At 33.8% G+C, this 16,333-nt stretch overlaps 2 protein-coding genes across 2 annotated transcripts; one reads left to right on the forward strand and one right to left on the reverse strand.

Moving 5' to 3' along the window:
- The first annotated feature begins 1,600 nt into the window (after positions 1–1,600).
- LOC108224878 (synaptotagmin-5) lies at positions 1,601–10,247 on the forward strand. The gene is made up of 14 exons (XM_017399621.2): positions 1,601–2,000; positions 3,677–3,751; positions 3,835–3,942; positions 4,062–4,094; positions 4,181–4,270; positions 4,798–4,923; positions 5,461–5,604; positions 6,377–6,793; positions 7,374–7,508; positions 7,652–7,873; positions 7,975–8,250; positions 8,788–8,925; positions 9,092–9,394; positions 9,803–10,247. The coding sequence occupies exons 1-14, from the start codon at positions 1,815–1,817 to the stop codon at positions 10,016–10,018; spliced, it is 2,469 nt and encodes an 822-aa protein (XP_017255110.1). The 5' UTR covers positions 1,601–1,814; the 3' UTR covers positions 10,019–10,247.
- A 251-nt stretch (positions 10,248–10,498) lies between these two features.
- On the reverse strand, positions 10,499–14,878 carry LOC108224444 (cleavage stimulating factor 64). Its single transcript, XM_017399079.2, has 7 exons — positions 14,704–14,878; positions 14,551–14,628; positions 12,541–12,579; positions 11,888–12,460; positions 11,540–11,617; positions 11,037–11,219; positions 10,499–10,932 (listed from the first exon to the last, which is right to left on the reverse strand). The coding sequence occupies exons 1-7, from the start codon at positions 14,785–14,787 to the stop codon at positions 10,801–10,803; spliced, it is 1,167 nt and encodes a 388-aa protein (XP_017254568.1). The 5' UTR covers positions 14,788–14,878; the 3' UTR covers positions 10,499–10,800.
- Between the last annotated feature and the right edge of the window lie 1,455 nt (positions 14,879–16,333).

Below are 16,333 nucleotides of genomic sequence, written 5' to 3' on the forward strand. Positions count from 1 at the left end.
GCATGCATAAATTTTATTATGAAAATTTGTGATTGGCTAATGGCATGATGACACGTGGAAAAGGAGGGGGTATTTTAAGGTGAGGAGAAAATAGATATAAGTGATAAGATAAGTAAATGATTAGAAATGCTTAATGTTGTTCGAAGAAGAGTGATTAGCGGATATTAGTTTAGGAGGTATACATGCGTAAACTCTAGAGTGATTGTTGGAAACATGAGGTCTCTAGAAAGTGTAGCACAAATATAAAATTGTTAATCATATTGTTAATAATTATGAAAATTAAATAATTATTTTATAACAAAAAGTAAATAAAGTAATATATTAGATATTTATAAAATTAAAATCAGTTATATGTAAAAACTTCAGGGTATTGAGAAAAAAAATTAAAAAGAATTTATTAAGTTTTCAGAATACATAAATAAAATTATTGATAATTTGTTATATCATACAAATATAATTATGATCTAGAAAATAGACGAGTCATAGTTGTTAAAATTCTCTTGAAAAATAAGAATATTTTTTACATGTATTGAGTTTAAACGAACGAATAAATAAAATTTGTAACTGAATATATTTGATTATTGTAATTGAATATATTTCAATTATTGAAACGAATTGATTTTGAAAGTGATTCTAATTTATTCGACTATTCTTTTTATTTTTTTCTGGATAGAATAAAATTGAAAATAAATTTATAATATAAATTAAGGGTCGCGCTCTAGAGAGAACCAATGTTTAAAATACAACCACTAAAGTTCTGTTGCAGAACCCTATATTTTACATAGATTTTCAGGATCTAAATCTATATACATGTTTTTTTTCATCGTTGTGTGTGTTGAGAAGTAATTTCAAAATATAATACATAAACAAGACATTTTTTTCATGTGAGATTCTCGATTATTTCATTTTCTAATGTTAGCAATGTACAACGGTCAAATAAAATTATTTGCTTCTCGAGACTTTTTACTGCAGTTGAATTTTCTGTCTCATGATTCTCTATATATCTTATAGGTAAATTTCTATAAAATAATTTTTTGTGCACATTATCACAAAATATGTCCATAACATCATTCATAACATTCAATGATTATAATATGAGGGTGACTTCGTCAATATGAAAAGTGGAATTAAAATTTGTCCAAAGATGTGATTAGTTTATGCTTTTTTTCCTTGTTGCCAAAAACTATGGACAAATATGTAATACCACGGTGATCATATCATACTAATAATACTTTTTATGTCAAAAAATTTCAGTTAAACTTTTTGAGGTGCAAATATAATATATTTTTATATATTATTTTTCCTCTTTTTAAATATAAATTTAACATATACATTTTATTTAAAAAAATATTAAAAAAAATATGAAATCATGTCTTTTATATCTCAATTTTCGTGTATAAAATCAAAGTTACAACTATTTTGTGACATGAAAATAATATATATAGACCGCAATAATTTAATACAATATCACGCATTTTGTAGGGCCCATGAAATATCTCATTGACCTTTTCGAAAAATCCGGGTCAAATAAAATCCTAGGCGACTTTTCACTTGTCCCCACTTTATAAACCCCTCAGCTCCGCTGTCTTAAAATTATTTTACAATAATTATTATAATCATTTCAAGAAAATGACTTGCTAGTGCTCTGATCGTCAAGAAAAGAATCATTAATCTTTACATTTCAGACAAAACTAAGATATGGGTATTACTGTTCTGGTCTCCTAGATTCAGAAAGTCATAGCTTTGTCATGTTTGTGTAAGAGCATTGGGAGAAAAAAAGTTGATCACTGAGCTGGGATTTTCTTGATTTTAGAATGAGGAGAAGAAAACGAAGCTATGATTTGGGTGATGTGATTGAGTTGGTGAACAAATTAATGGTGGAAAAGGCTTTTATTGTGTTTGTAGTACCTTTGGTTTTGATTTGTTGGTTAGTTGAGAAGTGGGTGTTTTCTGTTTCTAATTGGGTTCCTCTTGTTGTTGCTGTTTGGGCTACTTTGCAGGTGGTTTTTGATTCTTTTTGAAGTGTTTTGTGATTGTTAATTTTTGGGCTTAATGTTGTTTGTAAAGTTTGCTTGTTTTGTGAAGTAGAATTATATGTTTTATGTCTTTATGATATCTGCATTGAGTTTATTTTTTGGCTGCTTTGGCTCTCTTGGTCGATTTGTAGCCGAAAAAGTTAATTTGTATGTGTTGCTTGGACCCTTTTAGTTAAATGGTCATCTCATTTATGCTTTTCTTGAACTGTATGATTCTGGCATTTCTCTTCTTACTGTTATTGGTAGGTGACATGCTCCCTACTCTTTGAAAACTTTAAGGCTTTAGGAGGGGTTTACTGTATATACATTTGTACATGTGTTAATACTTATCTATAATCAGATTATTTTGGACTGGAACTGGATGATCCCTAATGTACTCAGGACTGTAATTGGAGACAAGCTTCTAGCGAGTAGCTCAAATTCTTCTATCTCCGCTCGGTTTGCATAATCGCATATTAATCAATAACGAGTCGAGTTTGATACGGCTTTCTAGATAAAATTAGTGAATCTAGATTCTGTTTGCATGAGTCAGCTCGAAGTCCACTAGCTTGACTAAATTACATGTAAAACTTGAGCTCGACTTGTATGATAAGGTATTGAGCTCAAAAGCTCAGCTCATCTGGAAATGCTAAAAATTCACCTCGTTTGATAGAGCTCAACTTGACTCAAAATATAGTCTTACCAGTGTTTAAGTGGGGTACTGGATTTAACCACTAGGTCATAAAAGCTCATGTATGTTTCACCATGTTGGTTACAAAAACTCCCATAACAAAGAACACCTGACTATGCATATGCTAGTTCAATTCATCGTGGTGGCCTGGTGGGAAGAGGGAGGGGGGGGGGGGGGGGGGGGTCACTGCCCTCTCAAATTTTGAGTTTTCTTATAGGGTAATCAGTAATGTATGTTGCAATTTGACTATGTTTCGTTGCTCAGTTGGCATCTTATGTTTGGTTTAAATATATGAAGAGTTTCAAATAAAGAGTTTTTATAATAGTTTGTGAATATTATTGAATCATGCTGATGTCTTATATCATACATTGTTATGAATGAGGCTCAGTTAAAGATTATGTATGTTACTCTAACAAGCTTCCGATGAATCTGTTATTTAAACAAGCTTCTGATGACTGCAATTTGATGTAATCCACTTCTTCATAGACAAAAAACAGGAGCTTTGTAATTTCTCGTTAGATTTAGTGTATTATGTTGATGGAAGATTTGTGTTTTACGTGATCATACTACTTACATGATCAAGCTGAAAATATCGAAGTATGGTGGTTGGACTTTGTGGGTCAAGGTGTCCGCTTCCTTGGGTAGCATGAGTATTTCTCGGCTGGGTCCAGGAATACTTACATTCTCTTGGTGTTGTTACACATAGAAAAATTGACCTTTAAGATGGATATTTTTTGCTTTAGGAAAGAGTAGGTATGCAATACAGAACAGAGCATGCGGTAATGATCAAAGTAGATGCTTGAATAAGTTTTAATATTAATAAGATAGCTAAAAAGTGGTAGTTAAATATGTGTGCTTGAATTTTTTTTATTTTTACATTTTCTTTTGTTCTTAATAATAGCTTTTAAGTAAAGTTTAAACATATACAGTGAAGAAGTTTTAGTACATGAACTATCAACCTTTTATGCAGTATGGTAGCAATCAAAGGCGTAACCTTGTGGAAGACATGAACAAAAAATGGAAACAAGTCGTCTTACAAACATCGGTAGATTAAGCTTTAGTTTCCCCTTCTAATTGAAATTCCAAACTGACCGTCATTCTTAATGATCCACTTGCATACAAGTGCAGCCTTTGACTCCATTGGAGCACTGTGAATGGCTAAACAAGTTACTGATAGAAATTTGGCCGGAATATATCTGCCCCAAGCTTTCTATTAGGTTTTCATCTATTGTTGAGGTAATTGTTTTTGTTCTTGCTCTCTGTGTCCATGAGTCTTTAAGGATAAGTCAGCATATGGTTGCCTTTTCTTTTTCATTTTCAATTATGAACTCATGATAGACCTATTTTTCTTACAGAAACGCCTAAAGCAGCGAAAATCCAGGCTCATTGTAAGTTTGTTAAATATGTATATTTATAACTAATAGCTTCTAATGTACTCTATTGCATGCTGAATATATACAAATTTTTCATCCAGGAAAAGATTGAACTGCAAGCTTTTTCACTCGGTTCATGCCCTCCTATTTTGGGAATTAACGGGACTCGCTGGTCAACATTAGGTGATCAGGTTTGCAAGCTTATTTTGTACATTTGTAATGTCTAGAAGAAGTCTTCCAGCTATCTGAAAGTATTTTTTTGTTCTCATTGAGCCAAGTCAAGAAAATGTTGTAATCTTGTTTATACTGGTCGACTTCGTCTTAAAAGGCACCTTTTGGCAACCTACTCTGTGTAGATTGCTGAATGCGCTGCTGCCAATAGGCCCATTAAAACTCACAGTAAGTTGCTGATACCAATGTGGAACTTTAGGACTTTCTTTCGACCTACTATTTGGATCAAACACTAGAAAAAAATATCATGGATTTCATTAATTGCATTAATGGAACTGGAAACATAAGCAATGGTGTTCCTCGATAGTTGACCACCTTAAAACCATATATATCTCTGTATGACTGTATGTAAAAGGACAAACTGCTTATCTATTTGTTTTTAGCTGTGCAAAAATTACCATTCTTCCCGGATGACATAAACTGATAGACATGGTTTAATTGCTTAGAAATACGTTGGACAAATCACTTACATTTTTTATTTTGGCAGAGAATTATGCATCTGGGTTTTGATTGGGATACTACTGACATGAGTATTATGTTGCTCGCTAAATTAGCAAAGCCGTTACTGGGAGCTGCTCGTATAGTCATTAATAGCATCCACATCAAGGGTGACGTAAGTAGAAATCCTGTGCTGTAGATGCCTCCTTTTGTTTTTTTTTTCTTTTGGTGAAAGTAGATGCTGCAGTATATGCCACATAATGTTTTTATATCCCTATTTCTTTTTTAAAAAAAAAATTTTAAAAAAATTCAGTGAAGTATGTATATGTCCAGTTATATGTCTGCTCTCAACGTGATAGTGGATCAAGGCCTAGGACAATTGTGCAACGTAATAGCCTATTAACAATTATTAAATGTTATAGCATGCAAATTGGATGACAAGGAACATAGACATCAAATCCGAGACCATCATCATTATTTAAGAGTTTGTAAACTTAGAGCGAAGAATTTTATATTACAAAATCATATTTTTTTCACTTCCAGAACTACCGATATTCATTAAGATGTCATATTGTCTCTATTAGGTCTCTTCTTCATCAGTGATGTGTATTGTAAATTAAGCAATCTTGCTTGTTGTACACACTTATTTTATTCGCTTCTATATCTCACTGGTGAAATTTGAATTTTAAATTTCTTCAATATGTAAATGCAGCTCCTTTTGATGCCAGTTCTGGACGGAAAAGCAGTATTGTACTCTTTTCTATCAACTCCACAGGTTAGAATAGGTGTTGCATTTGGAAGTGGTGGAAGCCAATCACTACCTGCAACAGAATTACCAGGCGTTTCATCATGGCTGGTTTGTCTTTAAAATTATTTGTGTTATACGACTCCATATATATCTTAAATGACACTTATTTTCTCATTTTTATATAATTGTCATTCGTGCAACAGTTTACGGATCAGTTGAAAAGTGCCATTATACTAGGAGATAATCTTATTATTACAAAAATTCTAAAATGAGGGTGATAAGCAGCCTAAACTTTTTTATTATAGCATTTATTTTTTTATTCAGGGATATTGGTCGGGTTTTTTTTTGTCTTCTACGACAATAGGCGGTGAAAATTCATGCATCGTGGTAGATCGCTGATATCAGTGCTACCTCTGTTCTGTGTCAGACAGACAGTAAGAGACTGTATATTACCAGTATATATAGCACATATCAAGTCTTTTGTAGAATATAATTTTCTTAAAAATACTCATTAAGGACTCATGGGCGACAAGTCTTCAACACATATATAATAGCTTTTAAGTAGAACTAATAAAAATAGTAGGCTGCTTCCCTGTTGCTAATTACTATTGAGATATGAATATGATGGTTAAACATCCACGTACAAAGGGACTGAGGAATTACCCACATGTTTATTAAAGCCGGGTAAGACATGTGGTTGTTACTTGTATGTTGAGACTTGAGACTGTAGTACTAATACTTAAGGCATTATTGCTACTCTCCGATTGGTATAAATGCATATTCAGTTCAAATTACATGCTTCAACGTGCTTAGAGGTTTCGATCTTTCTTATAGGTCCTTTTAAATATTCAGTTACAAGTTATTGCATTTATATTCCCAGGTTAAAATTATAACTGACAGTTTAATAAAGACAATGGTTGAACCTCGCCGCCGCTGTTTCTCTCTACCAGCGGTTGAGTTAAGGAAGAAGGCAGTCGGAGGCATACTTTATGTGACTGTCCTTTCAGCAGACAAACTTTCTAGGGTTCACTTAAAGGGAAGCCCTTACAGAGGGCAACAGTCTGTAAAAGGCAGTTATACAATAGAACACCTTGATGATAAAGATATGCTGACATTTGTAGAAGTTGAACTTGGAGATTTAAGCAGAAAGACAGGAGTGAGGGAGGGCACATCCCCTAAATGGGGCTCAACATTTAATATGGTTCTACATGAAGATACCGGGACCCTGAGATTAAATCTTTATGAATGCAAGGCAGGGAATGTGAAGTATGACTATCTGACAAGCTGTGAAATCAAGGTACTGAGAATAATAATCACGAACATTGCAATGATTCCTCCTGCAACTCCTTTTCAATGGTCTTGCATATAGATATAGATCCGTGACTCCAAAATTTGAATGTTTTCACATTATATTTCATATAGTGGTTATTTTTTTGGACCTTTAAATTGATACTCACATGCACACCTGCCACCTCTGAGGCTCGAACTGTAAACCTCTTTTTACCAATAGAATAGGCTTTATTACTGGTGGATTTCTGCATCCTTTGACATGGCCTCTTGGTTATGCATGATAGTTATGTAACTCAGATATTGGCATAAGACATAAAACATGTACATAGACTTTCTTGAAGTTTCGTCCTTGGCTCCTTGTCAGGCAATAAATTTTCGAGTAAATTTATGTCCAGGAATAAAAATGGTAAAATGAAAACATAAAATATAGAAATAAGAAGTTAGTACACCTAGTTGTAAAACTACTCAGACCCAACCCTTACCCATTTACTGGATTTAGCTTTTTGCAGCGTTGATACTTTCGTACTGATAATGTTATATTACAGGGGATCAGTTAACATCTAGGTTCTTTTTCCCCGTGATTTCAGATGAAATATGTGGCAGATGACTCTACAATGTTTTGGGCAGTTGGAGCAGAATCAAGTGTGATTGCCAAGCATGCAGAATTTTGTGGGAAAGAGGTTGAGTTAACTGTTCCCTTCGAGGGAGTTGAATCAGGAGAAGTATGTCCCCTTCTTTCTTTTTATGCAACTCCTATAAGAATTCAATATCATCAATCACTATTTTCTTAGGATAAATTCAATAACTTCAGTAACTGAAATTTGCAGTTCTTTGACCACCATTTGTTTGTTAAATGAATTCGCAGTTAACAGTAAAACTTGTACTAAAAGAATGGCAGTATTCTGATGGCTCACACAGCTTGAACAATTTCCATCTCAACTCTCGAGCATCATCACTGTATGGGTCTTCTAATTTTCCAACAAGAACTGGAAGAAAAATATATGTAACTGTTGTTGAAGGAAAGGACCTTATGGTTAGAGATAAATCTGGAAAGTGTGATTTATATGTGAAGCTCCAGTATGGGAAGGTATATTTTGTGGCTTAACATTTCAAAAGGCTAACAAGAGTAATCAAAACAATTTAGCTTTTTAGACTGTAAAACTACAATAATTTGGTTCTTCTTTTTAGGTTCAACTAAAGACTAGAAGCAAACAAAATACTTCAAATCCTATCTGGAACCAGAAGTTCGAATTTGACGAGGTAGGCGACAGTGAATATCTAAAGATAAGGTTTTATAGCGAAGAAACCTTTGGGGATGAGAACCTAGGTAGTGCGCGAGTTAATCTGGACGGGCTGATAGAAGGGTCAACAAGAGATGTATGGATCCCTCTTGAAAAAGTGAGTTTGGGAGAACTACATCTGAAAATTGAAGCAGTAAATGTTGATGATAGCGAAGGGTCAAAGGTATGGGCAATACTGAAGTTTAGATTTGATTCTTGCTGGCTATCATTAGATCACTGGTCATGCAATTCAAACTAACTGGCCTATAATTTATCAAACGTATTAGGGTTTGCATCAGTATAATTGATTCTATCGGTGTAGACCTAGTTCTTTGAATGTTTGTCAGAAAAGATATGTAGTAGTCATCCTTCTATGAGAGGAATCAGTCCACTAGTGTCTGCCGAGTTTTGGATCTAGTTTTAGAATTTAAAGGCCAATGTCAGTTTTATCTATTTATTGAGTTTGATGCCCTAACTGGAGTTGGGATTTGGCCAGTAATTTTTGAATGATTTGTAATGCCGACATTGGAGCACAGCCAAGTTTGTCACAGTTTTTCCTACATGAGTTTTGTCAACAGGCATGCATGATTTTATATCGTAGCTAAGACACTCCATAGGATCAACATTCCATTTATCAAGTTTTTCGTATGTATCTCTCTTTATTATTATAGATATCATGTTTATATAATTAGTACTATATGTGTCCCTTGCTTATATTTAGGGTTCAAATGGAGGCTCAGGCAATGGTTGGATTGAACTTTCTCTTATTGAAGGAAGAGACCTCATCGCTGCTGATATTAGAGGGACAAGTGATCCCTATGTTAGAGTACAATATGGTAACCTGAAGAGAAAGACTAAGGTTAGTAGCAAAGCGATTCGAAAGTTGATACATTGTTTTTCCAAAAACTCAACTTTGACTTCTGTAATTTATTTACGGTATTTCAACTTAAACTATTGTGGTCTGTAAAAGTTTTTCTTACAACTGCATTGCATCTGTAGACTTGTTTGTCATGTTTCTCTTGCAGATAATGTATAAAACGCTTAACCCAAAGTGGAACCAAACTTTAGAATTTCCAGATGATGGCAGCCCTTTGGAGTTGCACGTGAAAGACTACAATGCTCTGCTTCCCACTTCGAATATAGGTGATTGTGTTGTAGAGTATCAAGGTCTGCCAGTAAACCAGATGGCTGACAAGTGGATACCACTTCAAGGAGTAAAAAGAGGAGAAATACACGTACAAATTACAAGAAGAGTTCCAGAGATGCAAAAGAAATCAAGTTTGGGTGGAGAGTCAGATTCATCTAAATCACGCCAGATATCTAGCCAAGTAAGAATGAGTATACATAAAATTACAGTACTTAGAACCATCACCTGTTAAAAAAACATTTGAAATGTCTAAACTTTTTTAAAGACAAAATCAACATCTCCACGAAGTTTGTGTTTTTACGTGCATCAACTTGGAATGCATTTTAAAGTTCTCAGTCCATCTGATGCATCTTGTGAAAGAATATATTTATATCATACTGAATTTCTTATATAGTACTTACGTATCATTTTCCTACATCCATCTTGTACATGTTGGTTAATAATCTATAGCCCTGCAATTGAGCATTCTAATATTAATTCCTTTCTCTTAAATTTTTCGCACTTGCCTCATTATCCATAGTATAATCATTTATTTTTTTCTGCATAGTAATCTCAGTTAATCACCTTTTAAATGATATCTACTGGTCAGATGAAGCAAATGATGCTGAAGTGTCGGTCATTAGTTGATGATGATAATCTCGGGGAGCTCTCAGCATCCCTCAGCGAGCTGGAAAGCCTCCATGATTTGCAGGAAGAGTATGCTATTCAGCTGGAGACTGAGCAGATGCTTCTACTCAGCAAGATAAACGAACTTGGTCAGGAAATCATAAATTCTTCACCCTCGTTGAGCAGGTCTTCTGACTGATGCAAGTAAATGTCCGAGATTGAATGTCCTGCTAGTAAAATAACAATCACGCATTCACAATGGAAACACTTTTGTTTATAATATAACTGGCATAAAGCTGGGTAATCACCCTTTTGAATGTAAATCTTCTAATAGGAGAAAACATGAAATACAAAGTAAATGCGGCTTGGTATCCTTCATACTTGATATGATATTTTTTAGCAGTTGGGGCTCTACTTTGTTTCTTCAATTTGAGTCTTTCGAGTTTTTGTATTTAGACGGTCGTTTGTAACCTATGAGTTATTGCACTCTGGGAATTTACACAGTCCCTGTTTTAAGTTCTTTCAGCCGTTCAATCAGGGCCGGAATGGTATTTAATTTGGAACTCCAAATAAAAAGTATTTACTATATTTTGGACATAGTTTCTCAAGTAAGACAGGGTGTAATGAGCAACCATTAGAACTAGCATGAAAACCATGCATATTCTGGTTTCTTCACACATTGACAAAAAAGTAAATTATTTATGAAACTTCATTCAATAAAACATGAGCACCAGCCATCTACCTTAAAATGATAAAATCCTTTCTGGCACTAGTTACAAATCATAACCAAGACATTGCTAAAAGCATAATTCGATACAAAATTTATAGTCACCATATCATGAAAAGGAGTACAGAAGATAATGAAAACATCTGATAGCAGTCAAATCCTGTTAGCTTCCAGAAATGCCTATGATTAAGCAGTCAGATCATCATTCAAGATGGAATTCCCAGTTCTTTGGCAATGATGGATGCTGAACGAAGTTACTGTGATTGACGCAACATTTGTTGCAGCTGAAGCACCTGGTTCCTCTGCTCTGGTGGAAGGAGGTTAATTTGTTCTGGTGTAAGGCTCATGACTTGCTGAAGTAGGGCTGATTCCATATCCGAACTTAGCTGCAACCATTTAGAATACAAGTGAGCGTGGAGGCTAAAAAAGTGTTAAATGCTTGCCAATTTGCTTTTGCCTACTAAATTGTGATATTGTAGATAGAACTTACAGCTGGTGGCCGGGGAGCTTGACTAGTGGGACCCATTTGACCAGCCATAAATGACGGCGGTCCTGGGAGATTTTGAGCTCCAGTGGTATTATCTCTTAAACCAGGAATCCAAGGAGATCCTCTTTCAGCTTGCATGGGACCTCCGGTTTGATTAAATTCCATCCCTAATTGCGGACTTCCTCCCTGCAAAGGAAGATAAATTATAAATATATATATATAGAGAGAGAATGAATAACACGTAGCAAGTAAATTAAAAATAATCATAATAGGAGATAATTTTTAAATCAGATATAAACTTTGCAAATTATTTATTACACCACAATACCAATCCTTCCCTCACCAGAAAAATGTTTTTAAGTCACTGATTCAGACATATATTAGAAAAAAAAATTGCCAGTCTTACGAGGTAGTAGAGTAAATAATGGATCTGTATCTTATTTCATAGTGGAATCATCAAATTAATTTAATACACGACTTAAATGATTATTGGAAGTATTCCATACCTGATACTGTGACTGACGTGGTGGCTGATGTCCCTGCAACATTGAATGTCCCATACTAGCTGGATGGTTCTGACCTGACTAAGTGATTTAAATAGATAAAAAAAACTGTTACTACTATATATTCTCCAGAAACTTGAGAAAATTTAGGAATTGGGGAGGGGGAGGTGGACATCACACTGTAGACCTCTTCTAGGAATAGGAGCATGTTTATTGGCATTGCTCAGACACCCCTTTGATTCTCCATCATTACTCAAATACTATAAGAGTATATTTTTTGTTGCTATATATATATACATACATGTTAGATATATTTGCTTACAAGGAACTAAAAAAACTAAATATCCTCACCTGAAACATGGGTTGAGAATGATGCATCTGAACAGTGTTTGAGTGCTGAAAGGAAGCATTGGGTCCCATCTGACTGTTAGGCTGATGACCAAAAGCTGGCATTGATGCTGGCCTTGCTAGAGATGGCATAGCTGGTTGAAGATGCATCTGGGGCATGCCACTTGTCTGTAATGGTTGTTGTAACTGAGTTGATGCACTAGACATTGGGGGTTGTGGAAGTGAAGCGGGTTGTGGAGAAACTGAATGAAATGATGGATGAGACATGTTCTGAAATTGAGGTGGTTGTTGAATTGGCATTGTTGTAACTTGAGCATTAAGAGGCTGCTGTGCTGACTGCGAAAGATGTGACTGCAAGGGATGGGATTGACTGTTTGAAGCAGGAATAGATGTGGAAGACACTGGCATCATGGTTTGATTTGGCTTCCGAAGAGAGTTTGGGGTCTGGGATGCCTTTGTATGGTCCTTCGAATCTGTCTGACCTAGCAATGGCAAAGCGGAATGCACATTTGTCTGCTGAGGTGACAGAGCTGCTTGTTGCGGATGTTGTGATGGTGGTGGTGGAATATTTTGATTCTAAACAAATACTAAATATATTACTTATATTATACAATAGACAAAACAATTAGAAGTTCCGCAAGAAGAGAAGAACATACTGGTTGGTTAGGCCGCACCATTCCAAGCATAATCTGAGCCTATTGGAGTCCAGGAAAGGAATAAATATTTTAGCCAATTAGGTTGTTCATCAAATAAAGAGGATTTCGATCATTAAGCTTTTGAAGGAGTATTAGAATGAGAGAGTACTAGAAGTCTAGAACATAACACTGCCCGTAAAAAAGATACTGTTGATACTATATCTAGAACCTTAAATGTATAATTAACACCTAACAATTGTTATATATATTAATGCTGAACTTTAACGGGTTAATGGAGTATTAATTGGAGCACTATATGTTGTGCAATATGTTCTGATTACTAAACATCAACCAAACATTTTGAAGAACATATAGTCTTCAATTAGTACTTCATTAAAGGGTACTCCACCAAATTTTGCCCAACTAACAGTATACAATCATATAAATAAAATATTGGCTCTAGATATAAAACAGCGGTGCTTGTGCACAAAAACATATAAGTTGCCAATATCATATAACAAGAGCAAAACAAGGATATATGCACTCTCCGCATTAGCAAGACACATCCATTGCGGGCAAAAACAGCAAAATCTTTACACCCTTGGTCATAATAATATATCAACTAATCGCTATGGTAAACTTTTAGTACATTAATTATTTGTTAGAAAATCATCTATAGTAAAAACAAAAAGAGAAATAATGTGTTGATTCAGGATCTAAAGTTTTGTAGTAATACTCTGATATATGTATACTCTCCATCCACCCAGTGTTATTAAACGTGCAGTGTGAAATGCGTGGATTTATCGAAGACAGATATATATACATCTATAAATGATATATAAGTTGAATATTGCTAATTTATAGATAAGAAGACATTTAATTGATAAATCAACCAAATTCATCATTATATAGAGCCAAATAGACCAATTTATAGTCAAAGTAACAAAGAATTGCAAAGTTAGTCCATTCTTCATCTTCTTCTTTGTCATCAGTACTCACAAAATCATCATCTTCACTAATATGATTCGGATCCTCAACAAAGTCTTCTTCATTATCCTCAAGTCATGTGCATATACAACAATTGTATGTATAAATAAATCAGTACATACAAGATATGTGTTTATTATAAATGTGTGTATCTATTTGCAAGAATCATATAAAAAGATGAGTTTCATCTTTGTCTCCTGTTCGATTTCTATCGTTCAATTGTATGTATATCTGGTTTGTATCTATCAGTGTCAGTTGCTATAAGGTCCGTAGGGTTTTTTCTTACCCATTTCTAAGAGTTAAAATAATATTTCACAAGCAGACCGTACCAAAACTTATCCTTCATGAATCGTTCTTTCTCTCATTCTGACAGTCTCATATCTCAGACAACATGCACCATCAAACATGCAATACTTATGTAATAATTTCAAAACAATCACCACAAACTTAATTTTGACTCATAGTTCAACTTTTCCCTCAGTCCCCATTTACATGTCCATTTTGATTTTCAAGAAGTCAAATTGACCAATTTTTGACTAAATATTACAAATTATCAATTCATTATTTTTAAATTCTAAAAGTTGCATATTAAAATAGACTAAATATACATTTTAATGATATAATTTTTATTATTTTTTCCAATAATATGTAATATGATACATATAAATTTGAGTCAAAGTATAGTCAATTTAATTGGTCAAAAGTCAAAATGGACATGTAAAAAGAGACGAAAGAAGTATTAGACTATATACACATATAAACAGCAATTCGACCATAGCCTATATACAAAACCACACACATAAAGGTCAAAACTACACAAATTAACAAGAATGTACTAACACAAAAATAAAACACTAAAACCACAAATAAATTAAAGATTAGTAAAGTCAATAAAAAAAAAAAAAAGCCACTGGGAGAGATGGAGATAGAGAGAGAGTGAGGAGGAGAGGAGGGGGGAAGAGAGAGAGAGAGAGAGAGAGAGAGAGAGAGTAAGGGGAGAGGGAGTGAGAGAGATGGGAGAGGGAGGGAGGGAGGGAGAGAGACCTGAAAGAGAACTTGGGTCAATTTAGGGTTTTGAATGAGAATTTGCCTGGCCTGCTGCTCATTCTGATCAATCAATGACTGCAAACAACAATTACATATTTATTAGTAAAATTGTTCTTGAGCATATATAATACACACACAAAAATTGAATACCTTCATCTGAGACATAAGATCGTAGATTTGATCTTTTGTCATTCCCGTGAAATCATCGCCGCCGTTGAACTCAATTTCCGACATCTCTCTGTGGCCCCGACAGTAAAGCTCTAAGCTGCTCGGAGACGATGATGTTTTGCGAGATACGAGATTATTGGATTTCTAGCAGCTAGTACCATTAATACAATATTTTTAACTCTCGTATTTATAAAAATATTAATTAATAATTTTGTTGTACCGACATATTTTTGAAACTCTTCGAAATATTTTGTTAAAACTTAATAAAGTACACTCCCTCTGTTTTTTTAGTTTTTCATTATTAATCGTGAATAGTTTAATAAAAAAATTTGATCATAAAATAAAAAATATATTTCAAATATATTTATTATTCTGAAAATCAAAAATCATATTTCAAATATTTCATATATATTTTATAATGATATATTTTTTAATATCTTTTTAGTTATGTTATATATAAAGTTCAATCAAAATTAATTGATCATTAATAAATAACTTTACGAATTCGGTTTGAGTTTGTATGATCTAGGATGCGATATACTTATATATGATTGCGAAATACCTGTATGTGATTATAAAATGCAATAGTATTCCGAGATATTTTTGATTAGGAAAATTTTTGATACCCTAAATATCGTGATCAAAATTTTTTCCTAAATCCTTGTTGACAATGTCCGATTAGTTTAATAATGAGATCATTTCTATGCACATAAAACATTCAATCAAAATCAATCATTTGTATGTCACGTTATTTGAGAAAAAATTGGTACAAGTTTTGGAGTACATAATATGACTCTAATTATTATTACTAAGCATTGTCGTATATAGTTTATTAATAATCATACCCAAATTTATTATCAAATGTCTAGTGACGTAATTAATTTTTATTATCCGTTTATGTAATCTATAATTTTTTTAGAAATATAATCAATCAACATCTAAAACATCTATATTACACAATTTTTCTTAATAACTTTGGTGTACATGATATTTTCATACTTCTTTGAGTCATTACAACAGAGAGCGCTGTTCTTATGGTTGAAGGTTTAATAACAGGGCTAAAGGTTTCGATGTAATCAAGACCATGCTGTTGGTGAAACCTTTTATCTACAAAACGAGTCTTGTGTCGCTCAACGAAACCGTCAAGATTATATTTGGTATGATAAACCCATTTACACCCAATGAGATTTTGCGAAGGAGATGGAGGTACTAAATCTCAAGTATTAGTGCATCAACTCATCTTGCATAACATTCTTCCATATTTGATTGCGAAGAGCCTGGTTTATGTTAATTGGCTCATGTGAGAAATCTTGGACAGTAGCGGTCAGATTGAGTTTATCAGTGGCTTTTCGTATTCCATTTTGTAATCTGGTGCGATAAGCAAGTGGAAGAGGGGGTGAAGTAGGAGATTTTTTGTAACTAGAAGAAGATGAAGATGATTAAGGTGAAAGGAGTGGTGATGTCCATATCATTGTGTTCATTATTAGAAAAAGTGTTGGTGATTGTTATGAGTACCGTGGGAAGTGAAAGTGTGCAAAATTGATCAACATTTTCTATAGTGGGTGGATAGGCGAACATACTCGAAGAAGCAAATAGAAATGTCTATTCCACA

Source organism: Daucus carota, chromosome 6 (genome assembly GCF_001625215.2).
Source record: "Daucus carota subsp. sativus chromosome 6, DH1 v3.0, whole genome shotgun sequence".
Lineage (NCBI taxonomy): Eukaryota > Viridiplantae > Streptophyta > Magnoliopsida > Apiales > Apiaceae > Daucus > Daucus carota.